General features: G+C 43.1%; 1 protein-coding gene across 1 annotated transcript in view; it reads right to left on the bottom strand.

The window, feature by feature from the left end:
- LOC134664602 (zinc finger SWIM domain-containing protein 8 homolog) overlaps positions 1 to 8,045 on the bottom strand; it is a 28,186-nt gene extending 20,141 nt beyond the window's left edge. The window contains exons 1-10 of the mRNA XM_063521334.1: positions 7,908 to 8,045; positions 7,036 to 7,152; positions 6,115 to 6,222; positions 5,272 to 5,532; positions 4,167 to 4,301; positions 3,891 to 3,969; positions 3,504 to 3,715; positions 3,296 to 3,313; positions 2,013 to 2,166; positions 80 to 210 (exon numbers count right to left, since the gene is read on the bottom strand). Of these exons, the coding sequence (XP_063377404.1) occupies positions 80 to 210; positions 2,013 to 2,166; positions 3,296 to 3,313; positions 3,504 to 3,715; positions 3,891 to 3,969; positions 4,167 to 4,301; positions 5,272 to 5,532; positions 6,115 to 6,222; positions 7,036 to 7,152; positions 7,908 to 8,012 (1,320 nt within the window). The 5' untranslated portion in view covers positions 8,013 to 8,045. The remainder of the gene's footprint in view (positions 1 to 79; positions 211 to 2,012; positions 2,167 to 3,295; positions 3,314 to 3,503; positions 3,716 to 3,890; positions 3,970 to 4,166; positions 4,302 to 5,271; positions 5,533 to 6,114; positions 6,223 to 7,035; positions 7,153 to 7,907) is intronic.
- Between the last annotated feature and the right edge of the window lie 12,024 nt (positions 8,046 to 20,069).

Here is a 20,069-nt window from a genome sequence, read left to right as displayed (position 1 = left end):
GGCGGCGCCGCGCTTTTCTCATGTCGTGGCTGTTGGTGCCGCCTGTGATTGAACCTAGATACATTAATAGTAGACTTACGGTGCACAAGAAGGCGCATTTGGCCAAGGTGGCCGACGCGAGGCAAGACAGCCGGTGGCTGGCCGCGCACAGCCGGGGGGACGGCATGTGACGGCGTCGCGCTTTTCTCATGTCGTGGCTGTTGGTGCCGCCTGTGCTTGAACCTAGAAATTTTCATTATTTATTAGTAACTAGCATCGTAGGCGTAGAAGTCGTTGAGGGACAATTTACAGGATTAAATTGGCAACGAGACACAGAAGGCAAATTAGTCAAATTACCTTTGATTTGACCGTTTTCTACCATTTTTTTCTGAAACAATCATTCGAACTATTGAGGTTCGAGGAGGCTTGGAACTAATGATGTAATTATCCGTGTTATTCGACTAACGTGAACCCGACCCGAATTATCCGTGTTTAATAATTAAGTTCTTGAAACTTTCAACTTTTATGTAAAAAAATTCAGGCGTGCAATGAAGGAAGAATAATGCCGATTGCTGAAGTTTGTCGCTCATTACAGTTCTTACTCCGCGCGCGCGAACGACACCTCCCAGCCGCACTCCCAGCCCGGCGTCGCGCCGGCCGAGCATGGCTGGCATGTATAGTGTGTGTGGGTGTGTTAGATCACCTAGTGCGGGCGGGCGGGCGAGCAGCTCGCGGGCGAGGCGCGCGCCGAGCGCGCAGGCGTCGCGCGCGTGGCCGTGCGCCTGCAGCCCCTCCGCGCGCGCGAACGACACCTCCCAGCCGCACTCCCAGCCCGGCGTCGCGCCGGCCGAGCATGGCTGGCATGTATAGTGTGTGTGGGTGTGTTAGATCACCTAGTGCGGGCGGGCGGGCGAGCAGCTCGCGGGCGAGGCGCGCGCCGAGCGCGCAGGCGTCGCGCGCGTGGCCGTGCGCCTGCAGCCCCTCCGCGCGCGCGAACGACACCTCCCAGCCGCACTCCCAGCCCGGCGTCGCGCCGGCCGAGCATGGCTGGCATGTATAGTGTGTGTGGGTGTGTTAGATCACCTAGTGCGGGCGGGCGGGCGAGCAGCTCGCGGGCGAGGCGCGCGCCGAGCGCGCAGGCGTCGCGCGCGTGGCCGTGCGCCTGCAGCCCCTCCGCGCGCGCGAACGACACCTCCCAGCCGCACTCCCAGCCCGGCGTCGCGCCGGCCGAGCATGGCTGGCATGTATAGTGTGTGTGGGTGTGTTAGATCACCTAGTGCGGGCGGGCGGGCGAGCAGCTCGCGGGCGAGGCGCGCGCCGAGCGCGCAGGCGTCGCGCGCGTGGCCGTGCGCCTGCAGCCCCTCCGCGCGCGCGAACGACACCTCCCAGCCGCACTCCCAGCCCGGCGTCGCGCCGGCCGAGCATGGCTGGCATGTATAGTGTGTGTGGGTGTGTTAGATCACCTAGTGCGGGCGGGCGGGCGAGCAGCTCGCGGGCGAGGCGCGCGCCGAGCGCGCAGGCGTCGCGCGCGTGGCCGTGCGCCTGCAGCCCCTCCGCGCGCGCGAACGACACCTCCCAGCCGCACTCCCAGCCCGGCGTCGCGCCGGCCGAGCATGGCTGGCATGTATAGTGTGTGTGGGTGTGTTAGATCACCTAGTGCGGGCGGGCGGGCGAGCAGCTCGCGGGCGAGGCGCGCGCCGAGCGCGCAGGCGTCGCGCGCGTGGCCGTGCGCCTGCAGCCCCTCCGCGCGCGCGAACGACACCTCCCAGCCGCACTCCCAGCCCGGCGTCGCGCCGGCCGAGCATGGCTGGCATGTATAGTGTGTGTGGGTGTGTTAGATCACCTAGTGCGGGCGGGCGGGCGAGCAGCTCGCGGGCGAGGCGCGCGCCGAGCGCGCAGGCGTCGCGCGCGTGGCCGTGCGCCTGCAGCCCCTCCGCGCGCGCGAACGACACCTCCCAGCCGCACTCCCAGCCCGGCGTCGCGCCGGCCGAGCATGGCTGGCATGTATAGTGTGTGTGGGTGTGTTAGATCACCTAGTGCGGGCGGGCGGGCGAGCAGCTCGCGGGCGAGGCGCGCGCCGAGCGCGCAGGCGTCGCGCGCGTGGCCGTGCGCCTGCAGCCCCTCCGCGCGCGCGAACGACACCTCCCAGCCGCACTCCCAGCCCGGCGTCGCGCCGGCCGAGCATGGCTGGAATATACATTACACTTATACCTACGATATTTGCAGTAAAAAACCCCTATAACAAAACAGGCTTACGAAAAAACCTTGGATTTGATATAAAAATTCAAACAAGCGACCACTTTTTTCAACTTCAATTCGGAATCCATATTTAAACACCTAGCAACTCGCGCCATGTGCTGACTATACTATTACTATCTAATATTACCGTCAACACAGGTGCTCATTTGTAAACCTTACTGCAACGAAATAAGGTTTATCAGACAACCAGTAGTAGTAGTTATATGTAATGGCATTAATACTCACCACGGCAGTGTCGCTGGTGCCATCACAATTCACAGCACGCCTGGTGGCCGCGGTGTCGTAGAAGTACAGGTTACAGTCATCATCAGAAACTGAGTTATCGTTGAAGACCCGACGCACTGCATCGTCGGATGATACGACGGGCAAACTATTCTCATGGGAATCAGTACCGTGATAGAGAGAGAGAGATCATAAGTGCTACTAATGTACTCACCAAAGCAGTCGCCGGCCACAGAACGCCTGGTGGCCGCGGTGTTATAGAAGTACAGGTTATAGTCACCATCAGAGACTGAGTCATCGTTGGAGACCCGACGCACTGCATCGTCGGATGATACGAAGGGCAAACTATTCTCATGAAAGTCAGTACCGTGATAGAGAGAGAGATCATAAGTGCTACTAATGTACTCACCATAGCTGTGCCGCTGGTGCCCTCACCAGCCACGGCGCGCCTGGCGGCCGCGGTGTCATAGAAATACAGGTTACAGTCATCATCTGAGACGGAATCATCGTTGGAAACCCGACGCGCTGCATCGTCTGATGATACATCGACTGAACTGGACTCTTGCGAGTCCGTATCATGACTGAGAGAGAGTAGTAGTCTTAAGTGCTACTAATGTACTCACCACAGCTGTGCCGCTGGTGCCCTCGCCGGCCACAGCGCGCCTGAAGGCCGCGGTGTCTTAGAAGTACAGGTTAGTCACCATCAGAAACTAAGTCATCGTTGGAGACCCGACGCGCTGCGTCGTCTGATGATACGACGACTGAGCTGGACTCTTGCGAGTCCGTATCATGAGAGGAAGAAGGAGAGAGAGGTCGTAAGTAATGTACTCACCACAGCAGTGCCGCTGGTGCCCTCGCCGGCCACGGCGCGCCTGGCGGCCGCGGTGTCATAGAAATACAGGTTGCAGTCATCATCTGAGACGGAATCATCATTGGACACACGTCGCGCCGCGTCATCGGTAGATACGGCGGGTGAGCTGGACTCTTGCGAGTCCGTATCATGAGAGAAAGAGGGATAGACAGGTCATAAGTAATGTACTCACCACAGCAGTGCCGCTGGTGCCCTCGCCGGCCACGGCGCGCCTGGCGGCCGCGGTGTCATAGAAATACAGGTTGCAGTCATCATCTGAGACGGAATCATCATTGGACACACGTCGCGCCGCGTCGTCGGAAGATACGGCGGGTGAGCTGGACTCTTGCGAGTCCGTGTCAACGCCGCTGGCTACTAGGATCTCTTCCTCATTCTCGCAGAAACCTGAGGATGAATGATCTTAAAGGTTTCCACAAGTCTTGGACTTACGCCCTCTATTTCATTTAAATATAAATCTAATACACTCCAATGCATTTTAAGAAACCCATATCAGTATCTAAAAGCAATATTAATAATATTATACAAATATAATTATATTGACATAAGAGTATAAATGAACCTTCAGACGAAACGCTTGAATGGTTTCCATCACTGGGTCCCGGTTGCTCACTGCTGCCCTCACCCGACCCACAAGGTTGCTGAAAGAAAATTTCACAGGCTTCGAATAAAACTTCATATTCATTTCAAACATCAGCTGTTAACCAGATCTCAGATCCTACCAAAGGTCACGTAATTTTAGATTTAAATGGTCTAAGATGAATTGAATGGATACACAGGGAAACTAAGTCAGTAATTTTTCGGATTACCGTATCCCGATTTCGGTGACTTTACTTACTTGCCCTGAAGGTCCCGGGATGGCCAAGTCCACATTAATTCTGGTCCGATGCACCAAAGTGCGGTGAGGGTCTGGGTTGGTGAGACGGTAGCTCAAAGACATCTCGTTGTTTAATACTGCTTTTGATGAATTCACCTGCAATTATACCGAAGCATTTACAATTACAATAGACTAAAGTTATTTGTACTATTTAGGACTAAATTGACAATTTTTGCCGAAGGCGTGGAGCGTATGACAACTATCTCGAAAACGTTTCAATTCAAAGCAAAGATATCAAATATTAACAAGCCAAATATTGGCTTCTTAAATTTCAATCAGAAGAAATAAATAAAAATGGTTATATTTCGGCGGAATGCTCCCAGTACTAATTAAGCTAGGAAGCATACTATAATCTATGATGTTGCAAAGATGGGAGTTTATACAGGTAATTGTACATCTAACATCATTTTACCTGATGCATAGTTCACTTAAGGCTTGGCCACACACAGAGCGCGACGCAGCGCCGCGTCCGCGCCGCGTGATGCCGACGCGAAGCCTGGTCAAACAGGGCGCGCGCCGATCGCGCCGGCCTCACGCTCTCAACACGCCCTCATCGCGCGCGTGAACGCAGCGCGGCCGCGCGGGAACGCAGCGCGGCCGCGCGGGAACGCGGCGCACCGCTCGCTGCCTAACGTCCGATCCTACTGATGTGACCTTGCGCGACGCGGCGGGCCGCCGCGTTCGCTCGGCGCAGCGCTGCGCACGCGCCGCGCGGACGCAAGGGGCCGCGCGGCGCGGGGCGCGACAGAAGCGGGGCGTGATACCGGCGGGACGCAGTCTGTTTGACGTCGGTAACCTGTTAGCATGTGCCGCGGTCGCGCGGCGTGGACGCGGCGCGGACGCGGCGCTGCGTCGCGCTCTGTATGTGGCCAAGCCTTTACCCGATGCACATCAGCCTGTTTCTCAGCATGCCTGAATATAGTGAACGGACTGTGGTACAGCGGGTTCAGGTCCTTAGTGTAAGTCACTCCGGGTATCTGGTAGTCATCCCACTCCATAGCAGGTCTCCATAGCGGGTTGGAAGTCTGACTGCTTCATTCTAAAATGCATCTAAAAGTGGACTAACCTGATGCACATCAGTCTGTTTATCGGCATGCCTGAATATAGTAAACGGACTGTGATACAGTGGGTTCAGGTCCTTAGTGTAAGTCACTCCGGGTATCTGATAGTCATCCCACTCCAGATAGCAGGCCTCCATAGCGGGCTGGAAGCCTGGGAACACTTCGTTCTCGGATATCCCGTTGATGTACGGGGGATGGGAGTGGGTCCTTGTGTGGCGGGTGTGGGATGATGAGCTCCCCATGTGGTTGTTGCGGTTTTTGGCGACCTGTCATGAGAAATAGATACCTATTATGGATAGGCATGAATTATGCGGTATAATTTAGACGGGCAACTCGAGACCTAAATCGGAAACTTAAATTGATATTGACAATTCGCTGTAATAAACAGGGGACTTTCTTAGGTTAAACAATTCGGACATCGACGTTAAGGTCGCGACTGACTTGTAACGTTTCGGTGTAATATAACACGATACAACTCTACCTAATGCTTTGCTGCTGTAAGCAGCAGTCAGTGCTGCGAGCCGAACCGCTCGGAGCTCGCGCCGCGCTTCACTCGGCTGTCGGTTTTTTCGCGAATCCCATTGAGTGTTACATTACAAGTCAGTACGCGTCGCGGGTATTCTATTTGGAAACCGAAATGATCTGAAAATGGAGCACAAGAGAGCAGACCGTTCGAGACGAGCGTTCGCCGCGTAGCTGTGGTGTAACACGTTCGCCTTGAAAGTTACATCACATAGAAATGTTACAAGTCAGTCGTCACCTTTAGGCGTTTTTGTCGTTGATCTCTTCCAGACAACCTTATGGTAGCGGAAATTAATGCATTGATCTATTTATTTGAGGTACCTTACCTTATCTAACACTTTCATGTGCCACTGAGTGAACTGCTCATGCAAAGTGTCGCGTTCATGAGGAGCCAGACCGGGATTCAGGGCAGCCAGACGCCAAAGTACCACAACCTGTTAAGAAATTAATATTTTTAGGAAATAATATTGAAACATATGAGTTTGAGAACACCGATCAACAAATTACATTTTAGGCATTGCATTAGGTCAAAAGCGTTGTCTAGGTATGTTCCAAAATCGCGAAACAAAAAATGAATTACCTGACAGTTAAATGAAAATTTAGATTAGTTGATTATTGTTGTCTTTCCTAACTAAAACCATTACATTGTCTAAGGTTGGTATTCCACCTGTCCAATTTCTTGGTCCAATGTGCATTGCGTGTCACTCTCTCACTAAGCAAAATGTGAGATGCAAATACACATTGGACAAAGAAATTGAACAGGTGGAATACCACTCTAAAGCATGTCTTTGCGAATCAAGTGACATTCGTGCCTTGGCATTGACAAGTGTTTGCCAATGCAGGACGGTTGCGATTGGTTAAGTGGCGTTGCCATCAGTTCCATCGTTGCCAAAGTAAATTCATCATTCATTCCAACGAGTTAAAAGTCTAACCCCCTTATTCATAAACATTTACTAAAGTTGACAAGCTGATAATACTCGTTTGTCCCTTTCCGTCGTATTGGTATTACGGAAAGGGACAAACGATTATTATTGGCTTGTCAACTTTAGTAAACGAATATGAATAAAGATAGCATTCGGCAAGACGCTGCCGCAACCGACCGCCGCCGCCGAACGTGACAGCTGGGCAGCGCCGCCGTAAGCATTCGGATAGGCGCGACCGGGCGGCGACTGCAGACTGCCACGTGCAGTATTCATACGGAGTCAGTGCTAGCAGATGTGCAATGGTAATTAAAACATTGTTATTACCTCATCGCATAAGGACGAGCAGGCGTGCTGCGCGGCGGAGTTGCCGCTGCCGCCGTGCTTGCCGCCGCCGCCCCACGCCACCAGCGCTGCTTTTGTGCTGTACCACCACACTATTATCTGAACGAACAAATAAACATTATAATCACCGTCTTATACTTCGTCTTTCTTCTGGGACAGCATATGGCCAATAGTCTAGTATTATTAGTAATGAGAATATAATTATTAAGTGAAGAAGTCAAGTGTGTGACTCTTCAGCTGGTTCAAAGTAAAGGGACAGCGTCGGAAGATGTGTTCGCTGGTCTCTTCCCTACAGCACTTGGAAGCCTAATGTCACTCTTGAACATCTCTCGCACTATGGATAACAAGTTCCACATGCCCTGTCCCTCGGCCTCGCACGGGCCGAAGAAGAAACGATTCTGCCGTGATTGGCGCGTTGCTTAGGTATTTTACAAGGATTTAAGTTCTAAATGAGATTGTTCGTACCTGTTCACACGCCATGACTTCAGTAATGATCTCTAGAAGTGGTATAGCGTTACTGTCACTCAGTTTAAACATCTCTCGTACTATGGACTCCACATGCCCTCTGGTTTTCGGCCTCGCACAGGCAGAGAAGGGACGATTCCACCTTTACTTAGGTATTTAACATGTTTGTTGTAAATAGTATGTTACGTACCTGTTCACACGCCATAACCTCCTCAGTATTGATCTCTAGAAGAGGTATAGCGTTTCTGTCACTCCGTTTGAACATCTTTCGCACTATGGACAAGAGGTTCCACATGCCTTCGGGCTCTCGGCCTCGCAAAGGCAGAGAAGGGACGATTCCACCTTAGGTATTTTACATAAGTGTATATTTTATAAAATATAGTACGTACTTGTTCACACGCCATAACCTCTTCAGTGATGATCTCCAAAACCGGTATAGCGTTTCTGTCACTCCGTTTGAACATCTCTCGCACTATGGACAAGAGATTCCACATGCCTTCGGGCTCTCGGCCTCGCAATGGCAGAGAAGGGACGATTCCACCTTAGGTATTTTACATAAGTGTATATTTTATAAAAGATAGTACGTATTTGTTCACACGCCATAACCTCCTCAGTAACAATCTCTAGAAGCGGTATAGCGTTTCTGTCACTCCGTTTGAACATCTTTCGCACTATGGACAAGAGGTTCCACATGCCTTCGGGCTCTCGGCCTTGTAAAAGGCAGAGAAGGGACGATTCCACCTTAGGTATTTTACATAAGTGTATATTTTATAAAATATAGTACGTACTTGTTCACACGCCATAACCTCTTCAGTGATGATCACCAAAACCGGTATAGCGTTTCTGTCACTCCGTTTGAACATCTCTCGCACTATGGACAAGAGATTCCACATGCCTTCGGGCTCTCGGCCTCGCAATGGCAGAGAAGGGACGATTCCACCTTAGGTATTTTACATAAGTGTATATTTTATAAAAGATAGTACGTACTTGTTCACACGCCATAACCTCCTCAGTAACGATCTCTAGAAGCGGTATAGCGTTTCTGTCACTCCGTTTGAACATCTCTTGCACTATGGACAAGAGGTTCCACATGCCTTCGGGCTCTCGGCCTCGCAAAGGCGGAGAAGGGACGATTCCGCCTTAGGTATTTTACATAAGTGTATATTTTATAAAAGATAGTACGTACTTGTTCACACGCCATAACCTCCTCAGTAATGATCTCTAGAAGCGGTATAGCATTTCTGTCACTCCGTTTGAACATCTCTCGCACTATGGACAAGAGGTTCCACATGCCTTCGGGCTCTCGGCCTCGCAAGGGCCGCAGAAGAGACGACCATTCCGCCGCGGCCGGAGGCGCGCTTGTGCTTAGGTAGTTTACGTCACTGGAATATTGGGGACGTGTTAGAATAGATAACGGTTGAAGTTAGTTAACATTGAGATAATTGTTCGTTGAGGGAAAGAAGGACAGACTACACTGTGTTTTAATAAATAATTTTTTGACAGTTAAAATTACCCAAGCTACAAACTTTAAAAGGACTTACATAAAATAAAACCTGTAAATCAATATGGATGGTAAATAATAATGAATGTTGACTGAGACATTACGGAATCTATAAAAGCAATTTATTTTATTTAATACCGCTTTTAAACTTTATTGAATGCCAATTCTTCTGTATAGGGTCAATGCCTCCGATGTCGTATATAAAGTAGACAGGACTCAAAAGGTCAGCATTTAAATTTATTCAAAAATACTTTATTCATCTCCTTTTGTTATTCATTCATTCAGTTTCCCGTCAGTTCGAAGTCGGGTTATTCATCAGTTCCTGTTAATGTCAATGGCCATATTTCTCAGAAGTGCATAGGAAGGTATATTAAAATTCCCGTTATATGAATTGCAATGTAAATATAACGCGTAATTTGTTTTGTAACTTATGATAAAACACGCGTGTCAATGTAGGTTACAGGAAGTTTTGTCATGCCTTGATTTTTAATTTAAGCATAAAATCATCATCCTTAATTAAATCAGCTTAAAATGTAAGTATTGTCCTGTGTTAATAAGTAGCTATACATTAGTAAAGTAATACTTTGAACCAAAATACAAAAAATAATTAAAATAGCAGGGATATAAATTCGACCTAAATTAAAAATATTATATTAGATTTTGAGACATTTTTTTATTTGTTAAAATTGAGTAATGCTGATAGACCGGGAGATAGTGACACATTTTACTGGGTCATTTGTACCAGTATGGCGGTTCGTCAGGGGTCTAAGTACGTAATGAACGAAATAAAAATGATGGTCATAGCGCTGGTACCGGCGGCCCAATCGCGTGGGCGTTAGTCGAACGTGTCGGATAAAATACGAGTGTCGAACGATTTGTTCCACAAAAATCCTCGTATTTTCCGGTAGTCCATAAAAAAGAAGTAGACGGTAGCGTAATGCCATACTTCTCCGGTGTGACTTACAGCCCGCCATACTGAGGCGAACACATTAATTAAAAATAAACAATTCAATCATTTGTGCCAAGCTAATTTTTGCACAGGTGATCATCGTCGAGCAGCCATTCATGGACATCACCATGCCATACTTTTCGGATGGTTCCAAATGGACGCCATACCGCTGCAAAGGAGTTAATTTTTTTTTATTGCTAAACGATTTGTACCAGTATTGCATTTAAATTTTTGGAAAGTATTTGATAAAATGTGAGCGTTATTATATTTGCCATACTTCTAATAGGGGGAAAAAGGGGCACCATACTTGAAATAAAAAAAAAATATTGTACACATTTGCCACCGCCTACAGGTATTAGACCAGTCAAATCTTACAAAAAAATCTCCTAAAAAAACAATGCGTGATGTAGTTCTATATTTTTTTTTATATTGTTTGGAGTCCTTGGAGGAATGTGAAACTATGTTTTGCAAGCAAAAAAAAGTTGTGCTCCCTGCGTAATTTGCAAAAAACTGCAAAAATTTCGGAGTTTTTTCAGTTTTTGCACTTTTATTAAAAAGCTATGGGTTTTTGGTCAAAACTTGCTATGTAACGCTAAAAGAACATTAAATTTGGAACAATTTAAGCCCACGTATAGCGCCGCACGTTAAATAGTTCATGAGATATGGAACTTTAAAAAAAAGGGTATTTTTTTCTTAGAATGAAATTTTTAGTTTTTCCTATATTTCGGGACAAATATCGGCACAACCGCTCATGCTATCAGATATATTGCGATAAATAAAGTTGTAGCATATTTAATTACCTTTCATTTAAGTGCAAAAAAGGGTCAGTAAGTTCTACAGTTCTCTAGTTATCGTAAAAAAATGAAATTGCTATAATGAGGAAGGCAACTAATGTATTGTTTTAAGGCATTGTCAAAATCCATACAAAAGGCAGTACTATCGTCGAGAATGCCATCTATGATTAACTTTTACCGGCCTTCTCGGATAGCAGCAGAGCGATGTTAGAGATCAACCATTTTTAAAATGCACTCCCTTCTTAAGCACTTCATTCATTCAGTAATGAAATCAAGATACAAACTGTAGATTGACTTGCTTTTAGGCTCCACTTTTTGGTCTTAGCCATTGATTGTAGTCCAGGATACCGATTCTTATTTAAGAATTAGTTCTGGTTTTGATCTTGTTTTGATACGACCTTGACGACAGTTCACGGTGATTGGCGTGGTGTTGGCGAAACGCACCAGACCGCGTAGCCAAGATGCCAATCGCTTACGCTCCGTAGCGATCGAAACGCAACTGTCACTGTTGCACTAATATGGAAGAGTGATAGAGAGACATAAAGCTTTTCGTTGTCGAATCGATAGCGATTGTAACCTTGGCTAGGCCGGCAGAATCACTGGAAGTTGTGTCATTAGATATCTAGCTGTCGCTTTTTGGCGCTCTTGAGTGTACTGTGAGTCGTGTTAATCCAAGATCATGATAATATCCTAACCACAACAAATTGATACATCAGAATCAGCTACCATTACACACGCTAAGTATATGTTTGTGCTATAGGCATGGATGTGACTCAGTCTTGTCGAGTTACCAGTATATTATAACTTCTTCAGTGGTTTACCGTATTTACACGGAATATTGCAAATAATGCAAATTCTTTTCCAATGGCTGTTAAGGCTAAATGTATGTAGAGCTACTGCTCAGTGAGTTGTCAATCCACGGGTTGTGACTATAAATAACTATTTCAGTCTTTACTGTACAAATGAATTTATAGTCTGGACCAATTAAAAATAAAAATAATTGGACTCATTTGTCAGTAGAAAATACGGCAAATACATATTGAAGTTTTTGAGTTACAAATTGGATATTTAATTAGGTACCTATATGTGTAATTCGTAACCAAATATAGCTCAATGTTAACATGATTAACTAATTATGCTAAAAGAATATCTCATTGCTAGAAAGTAACAAATGTATGCAATCTACCCGGCTTGGCAGATCATGCATCATGTTAAAACACACTTATTACACCTTACTGAATAAAAACTAGTACATACTACGTGTTTCGTTTAGTTCTTCTATTCCCGATTTGATTTGTCAATCTATACACCTTTATATGTAGTTAAGACTCTTAGTAATAGGATATTGCTAGTTAAAACCCGTAGATTATAACAAAAACGTATACTTAGAGTGGGTAATGGTAGCTGATTCTGATGTATCCATTTGTTGTGGTTATATTCGATACAGGATATTATCGTGATCTTGTATTAACACGACTCACAGTACAGCCAAGAGCACTAAAAAGCGACAGCTAGATATCTATTGACACGACTATCCGTGATTCCGGTGCGTTTCGTCAACACCACGCCAATCACCGTGAACTATCGTCAAGGTCGTATCAAAACAAGATCAAAACCAGAAATAATTCTTAAATAAGAATCGGTATCCTGGACTACAATCAATGGCTAAGACCAAAAAGTGGAGCCTAAAAACAAGCCAAACTACAGTTTGTATCTTGATTTCATTACTGAATGAATGAAGTGCTTAAGAGGGGAGTGCATTTTAAAAATGGTTGATCTCTAACATCGCTCTGCTACTATCCGAGAAGGCCGGTAAAACTTAATCGTAGATGGCATTCTCGACGATGGTACTGCCTTTTGTACGGATTTTGACAATGCCTTAAAAACAATACATTAGTTGCCTTCCTCACTATAGCAATTTCATTTTTTTACGATAACTAGAGAACTGTAGAACTTATTGACCCTTTCTTGCACTTAAATGAAAGGTAATTAAATTTGCTATAACTTTATTTATCGCAATATATCTCATAGCATGAGCGGTTGTGCCGATATTTGTCCTGAAATATAGGAAAAACTAAAAATTTCATTCTAAGGAAAAAAATACCCTTTTTTTAAAGTTTCATATCTCATAAACTATTTAACATGCGGCGCTGTACATGGGCTTAAATTGTTCCAAATTTAATGTTCTTTTAACGTTACATAGCAAGTTTTGACCAAAAACCCATAGCTTTTTAATAAAAGTGCATAAACTGAAAAAACTCCGAAATTTTTGTAGTTTTTTGCAAATTACGCAGGGAGCACAACTTTTTTTTGCTTGCAAAACATAGTCTTACATTCCTCCAATGACTATAAACAATATATAAAAAATACAGAACTACATCACGCAATGTTTTTTTATTGTAAGATTTGACCGCTCTATATGGCATTATGAGATTTCCATTTATAATCACACAGAAAGTCTTGAAAAAAAAATTACAAGATGGTACAAATCGTTTAGCAATAAAAAAAAAATTAACTCCTTTGCGGCGGTATGGCGGCCATTTGGAACCATCCGAAAAGTATGGCATGGTGATGTCCATGAATGGCTGCTCGACGATGATCACCTGTGCAAAAATTAGCTTGGCACAAATGATTGAATTGTTTATTTTTAATTAATGTGTTCGCCTCAGTATGGCGGGCTGTAAGTCACACCGGAGAAGTATGGCATTACGCTACCGTCTACTTCTTTTTTATGGACTACCGGAAAATACGAGGATTTTTGTGGAACAAATCGTTCGACACTCGTATTTTATCCGACACGTTCGACTAACGCCCACGCGATTGGGGCGCCGGTACCAGCGCTATGACCATCATTTTTCTTTCCTTCATTACGTGCTTAGACCCCTGACGAACCGCCATACTGGTACAAATGACCCAGTAAAATGTGTCACTATCACCCGGTCTATGACTGATTATTTTCAACTCGCCCGTTTCGAAGTGTCTGCAAAATTTTCCGGCTAACTACTATTTCCAAAGTGCTTCTATTTGCTGTCATTTATGACATGACTCAAAACAAGAAGTCGACGCGACGAGTGTCTAAAGACTCTAAAGCTACCTTCCGTCTACATTATAAACAGTTTTAAGGTTATGACACAAAATTATGTACTAACTATTGGACATTTTTCTTCTTCCTCGCGTTATCCCGGCATTTTGCCACGGCTCATGGGACCCTGGGACACTTTTAACTATTGGACATTTTAAGTTTATAAAATTTTACCTCACGAAACAGTGAAAAATAGGTAAAATACACGCAAGTGAAGGCAGTGACAGCCAAAATTAAAAAAAGAAACAAAGAATTAGTCGAAAAAAACTTACCTAAAGACTATAGGAGCAGGAACACAGAACTTGACTAAAATCTTATTGATATTGTTGTGCAAGGTCTTCTCATCGAGGAACCACGACGTATATTCATACGCTGACGCCCCCGCGGTCGGATCGGGCGCTCCACAGGTCGTGTTAATCTGGTTCGGCTGCGCGGACAGTAGCTCGTCCAGTATACGTTGAGCCGTGGGTAGCACTTGTCGTGGTAGCTCCGATATAAGGTATTGTGCAAACTTCTGTAGCTGGTCGCGTCTGAGCCTTTGTAGGGACTCTGATACGGGCGCCCGCAGGCATACTTGTGTTGGCTAGAAGAGAAAATACAATTTTAGTGTATGTGACAACTTTGTTTGATGTAGTATACTTACTGTTCAGAGCATTAATAAAAGGCTTCTACACGCGTTGCGACAAATGGCATGCAATTTTAGATAATTGCTGCCTAAGTATATGTAACTACTTCAATCGATCGATCAAATGTCTTAAGGAAACGCAAATGGTATGGAATTATCTGCGATTATGGCACAGTCCAATAAGTGACAAAGAATGGGTCACGCGACTCATGCTAACGAATCGCGCGGGACTTCGCGATTCCCTGTCAAACTTATGTTTTGTTGACACAGTTGAACAGGATGAATTCTCTGACATTGACTCTGGCGCAATTATTGGATATTTTATTAAATTCGTGACATTTTTATTCTTATTGGCTTTTTATTAGTTAATGCATTTCGAATACAATTTCACTTTTTACAATATTTTCGCAACATTTCCTTTCACGAAAGTGCCCAAATTGTTGCCAATATACTAGTTATTATTAAAACAATTTGAATTGAGACTGGACCCTGACAGCATGCATTGCTACATTATATTCTATCTGGGATGAGTGCCAATGTCGATAGATTAGCAGGAAGAGATTTGGCCTAAGGAATCAAGTTGCGGTGTTTAATGCGTCCGGTTGTGGCCACAGCGTGGTTGCGTAATTCATAATTTAAATTTAGTCATGTGTGTTGTTTTGATGGGTGAATCCACTATCTTGTCACTCGTTACCATGGTTACGTTCCTACGCTCCCCTATAAGTATTACTTTTTAGTGTTCCGTACAAAACATTGTTCACGGAACACTTATGGGATCACTTCGGTCTTGCAAATCAGTTAAATGCGTTTTTCTCAGAAACCGTTTGACGTAGATACCTAAAATTTGGAAAAGTTATATCAATTACCACTCATATTGTAAATAAGTCAAAACTGCTTATTAAACCATGGTTTTAAATTCAACAAAAATGCATTATTGTGGTTAGTAATAAGGCTTTACCATAATAGATTATCTAGGTACTTAAAAATCTATTACTACTACTAGTAATACTTACTACTACTACCAGGTACCTACTTGTCGTCACTTCGCTGACGGCATATACTAACAACAAGATACATATATCATTTCATCCACCCTACTTTAAAAGTTGTATTTATGTTGCTAAATAAAAGGCTATTTAAATAATTCATGGCACTTGTCTGAATTTTATTTTAGTCTTGAGTTAGAAATAACTTACACGCCTTTGAAATACAGACAGATAGTTCTGATAGAAAAATAATTTACAAAGTTATGCTGTTTTAAAGTATGTAGCCGCTAATGGGGCTAATCATTACAATAGTACGAAAGCTTTTTCGAGAGCCAGTCGGTTAAATACCTTCAGCCAAATGTAAAAATTCAAGCTGCAAATTTAAATACATTGAAGCATAGTCTTTGCTTAAATGTATTTAAATTTACAGCCACTCACAAGTCACAAGACTTATAAAAATGTCCACTAATCAGGGACAATGGTCATAATTAAATTTAAAAGAGTAAGCTGTTTGTTCGCTTTGTATTTTAGTCAGTTTAACACGTTTCGTCTAGACAGTGATCTCTAATACGTGATTCTTTTAAAAATGAGTCACCAATGCCAAATTTTAAGATGCGTGCTAACATTACGACATGAACATTACACCAATAGTAAAAATGTAGTTATGATTCATAAAGCTTTAGAGATTACTTTATTTAAATATAACTGTAGTTTGACGCAACGGTTTTGTGGCCATAAGGACTACATTGTTATTTGTTGTGTAATCCCACTGGTTAGCCTCAGTTTTAACTTTAAGCATAGGTATACCTAATTTTAGGTAGAAGAGTCAGTAAATAATATCTTGCAAATGCGTAGAGGAAATCGCAAAAATATGTATAAAGCACGACGCACGTTACGTATTAGGCCGTTAATTATCATACTAGTAATTGGCGATGGCGCCCTATGCGCTTACCACATCAATGTAATAACCTCCTAAGGCTGACCAAATATGGTTATGTTATTTCATTTACCTGATATACCTATGTTTACCAATTACGCTGCCTTTCTACCAGTGATGTGCGAGAAAAAGTAAATAATATGATTGTATTGGTTCTTAACAAACACACCCCTCGCTACGCATCCTCGCACGTCTCTACTGGTGGAAACGCAACCTAAACTGTATAAAATGTTACCTATTGATTTAAAAAAAAGCGAAATTTTCTTCTCAACATACTTTCTAAAGCTCTATTTCTTCGACGACACCGTCTAAGAAATACCGAGGCACACGCCTCTCAGAATAAATAGGTATAATCATAATCACATATTCGAGCGTTAATTTCGATTCCAACAGACTCTTTTCGCACGTTGATTCGGTCAAAAAATAAGCTTCTTTAGATAATATTTCATTTGCTATTCGTGGCATTGGCAGTTTGAATTGCTAGCGCCTAATGCCAAGGCCGCGCCGGGAAAGCCGCTACGCGACAACACTTAGAAGTTACATTGAAATATCTAATCGTATCGCGATCACGTGAAAGCGATATTGTTGCCATGCCATCTTAAAATTGAAGTAAACAACTATTCTGTATCTATCTCTATATGTATTCGTCACTTTTGAAACTTTACGATAGAAAAATAAAATGCTATTCTCGCGAATTTACACTAAGCTACAGCGGTGCTAAATATCTAAGACAAGCGACTCGCCCCGGCTTCGCACGGGTTACACAAATCTTAACATATTATACACCTAAACCTTACTCAAGAATCACTCTATATAGGTGAAAACCGCATGAAAACCCGTTTAGAAGTTTTCGAGATTATCGCGAACATACATACACACAACTTTGTTTTATAAGGTGCAGTGATGTAGTAATTGTATTTTTTTCGTGATTTCAAAATGATCGTATTAGGACATTTAGGTCTAACTTTTTTGACGTTTAAGTACTAAGTACTTATGTTAAAATTTTACGTCTAGTGACATACATAACATATTCTTGAAAATAAGTATAAGTACCTATACATGTTCATGCTAAATGCTTTACTTCGCCTATCCCGCTTCCTTTACGCGGACCGGATTGTATGGCCTTTGGTTCTTCCGCTTTCTGCAGGTCGGGCTCGAAGGGCTCGCCGGCTGGCTAAACTGAGCTCTATGTTAAATAGAATACGTACCAAATGTATCCTGTAGAGGCACACGGCGACGATATGCGAGCACCAGTGCGCTGTGGACGAGCAAGTACAGTTGCATGACGATATTCGCTGTCTGTCGAATGTTACTGCCACGTTGAACTGAGCTCGAGGCATGTTGAACGACACTGTGGCTGATAAGTGGAAACCTGGACGGAAAAAGTAAACATTTAAGGCACACATTTTTGCAAACTGTACTTTACATCGAATAACCATCGTGATTTGATGCCAGAGCTTAAATTTAATAAGTATAGTATTGTATTGTGTCAGCCTGAACCCACATGGCCATATTTGCTGAAATTCCAAAATTACATCTATTTCCTTAATATGGCAAACGAAAATTTGCAGCCATACGACGCAATAGCAAGCCCAAAGAAACCCTTCCTGATATTGGGCAGGTGACTGTGGAAAAAGGGTTAAAGATAATCTAAAAATCCCGGCAAAAACTAGGTTAGGCAGAATCTGGTTTGATGTTACTACTAAATTAAAAAACTTCCAACAAAAAAATAATTGAGTGTGGAGTGGCCGTTTCATTTTATATCACTGGTCAGTCAACTAAGTCGATGATATTGATGATAATACAAGAGATAGGGACAGTGAGAAGGGGTCACTCAAACTGACCAATTTTAGACGCACTAGTATATTCTAGCAAAAGATATATTCTGATAGGTATATTCTGTTAAAGCATTAAACAAAAAAAGCCCTTACCAATCTGTAGCACATCCTTAACAGCTCTATCTCTAAACAAGTGCTCGCCCCGTTGGAACTCATCCGCTGACCCGTTTGCCAAACATGAATACAGTCTGATGTCATCCTCGCTGTCCGGGAAGCTCCAGAACGCGATCTGTAGCTGCAGCTGCTCCGGAACGGGTGGGTAGACATGTTCCACTAGTTCAAATGGTATGTGGCAGGCAACGCACTTTGCTGCTAACTCGCTTAGAGACGATACGGTCTTCTCTGTAACAAAAATTTTATTTTTGTGCGTCACAATCTGCCACACTGCTGCTCTAAATGCTTGATGCACCGTTTGCACATTCAAATTACGCAGTACGCATAAAAAAAAAATTAAAATCCTTATAGCTTTTTACAAAGATCTATCTGATAATGCTATACATTGATATTTTCCAGCAGAATTATTTTAAGTTTTTTATTTATGTTTTAGTATTCACAAACTCAAACTCACAGCGGGCCCGAACTGGGGAAGAGTGGCCCACGACAGACCTCAATGGAAAGAGCTAGAGGAGGCCTTTGCCAAGCGGCACACTGAGCTTAGAGATATACTCTAACTCAGAACAAAGGGGCTAGATAGATAGATAGATTAACAAACTATGTAGCAGCACATAAAACACCTACATACCTATATGGCAAATTACATTATATCTTAAAATTTCCCTTAGGAGAGGAAAACCAAAATTAGGCTCACAAAAACAAAGCTATAGGCACAGCTATTATAGTGAAATAATGAGTGTTTGTTACAAGCATGTTTAGTTAAATTTATAAATATGGAACATGGATGGGCCTCTATTTTAAAGATTAATTCAATTTCAAATGTACACTCAGTATATAGCAAATAACACAAGTAGGTGAGGTACCACAATAACACTATCAATTACTTTAATACATTAATTGAATTAATAAAGTATTAAATTAATTAAATTAAGTTTAAGAAAGTTAGAACTAAATAACTAAAAATGATGATGATGATGATGATGATGAAAACAATCAAAATAAAAACAATATTATGATTATTACGATGATTATGAACAGTCCAAAACCTATCACAGGATAAATATTACCTTATCATGAGAAATCTGCACAGTATATTACACAAACTAAAGGTAACCTACAATATGTTTAATTAAATAAAAAGATTGATGCATCAAATGGTTATGATGAAATCAATACCTTAATGAAATAAATGCTGAAGGGTAAAATTGGCAAAAATAACATTAAGACTACCATATAAACACATACAGATTCAGAATATCATAACCATTTACAGATTAATTTAAACAATATTAAGTAATATAATTGTGCATAATATTGCTAATTTTATTTAAATTAGATAATGTCTTGGGTAAAAATATGCAGGTAAATATTAAGTAGACAACTTTATGAATAGCTATCTAAGACTAGGTAGTAGGCAGGTATATTTGCATACTAAGAAATATGTAAACAGTATTATATCAGAATGTCTAATAATTAAATATTAAATATTTCTCCTTTAAAGACTACTTTTGTCACAACACATGCAGGAAATCTCAATTAGGACTATTAAAAATGAATCAGTGAAAGTTGTGAAAGTACAGATACACATGGTATGAAACTTTCTATCAACTAAGAAAAAGTAAATTGCAATGAAACTAAAAGTTAAATTTGAAGCATACAGTGTTGTTTGAGAATGTTGAACAACAAAGAGCAGGGATTGGAAACCAAAGTATTATTATTAACTGC

This window comes from Cydia fagiglandana, chromosome 5, assembly GCF_963556715.1.
Source record: "Cydia fagiglandana chromosome 5, ilCydFagi1.1, whole genome shotgun sequence".
Taxonomy (NCBI): domain Eukaryota; kingdom Metazoa; phylum Arthropoda; class Insecta; order Lepidoptera; family Tortricidae; genus Cydia; species Cydia fagiglandana.
This window is presented reverse-complemented; position numbering and strand designations above follow the sequence as displayed.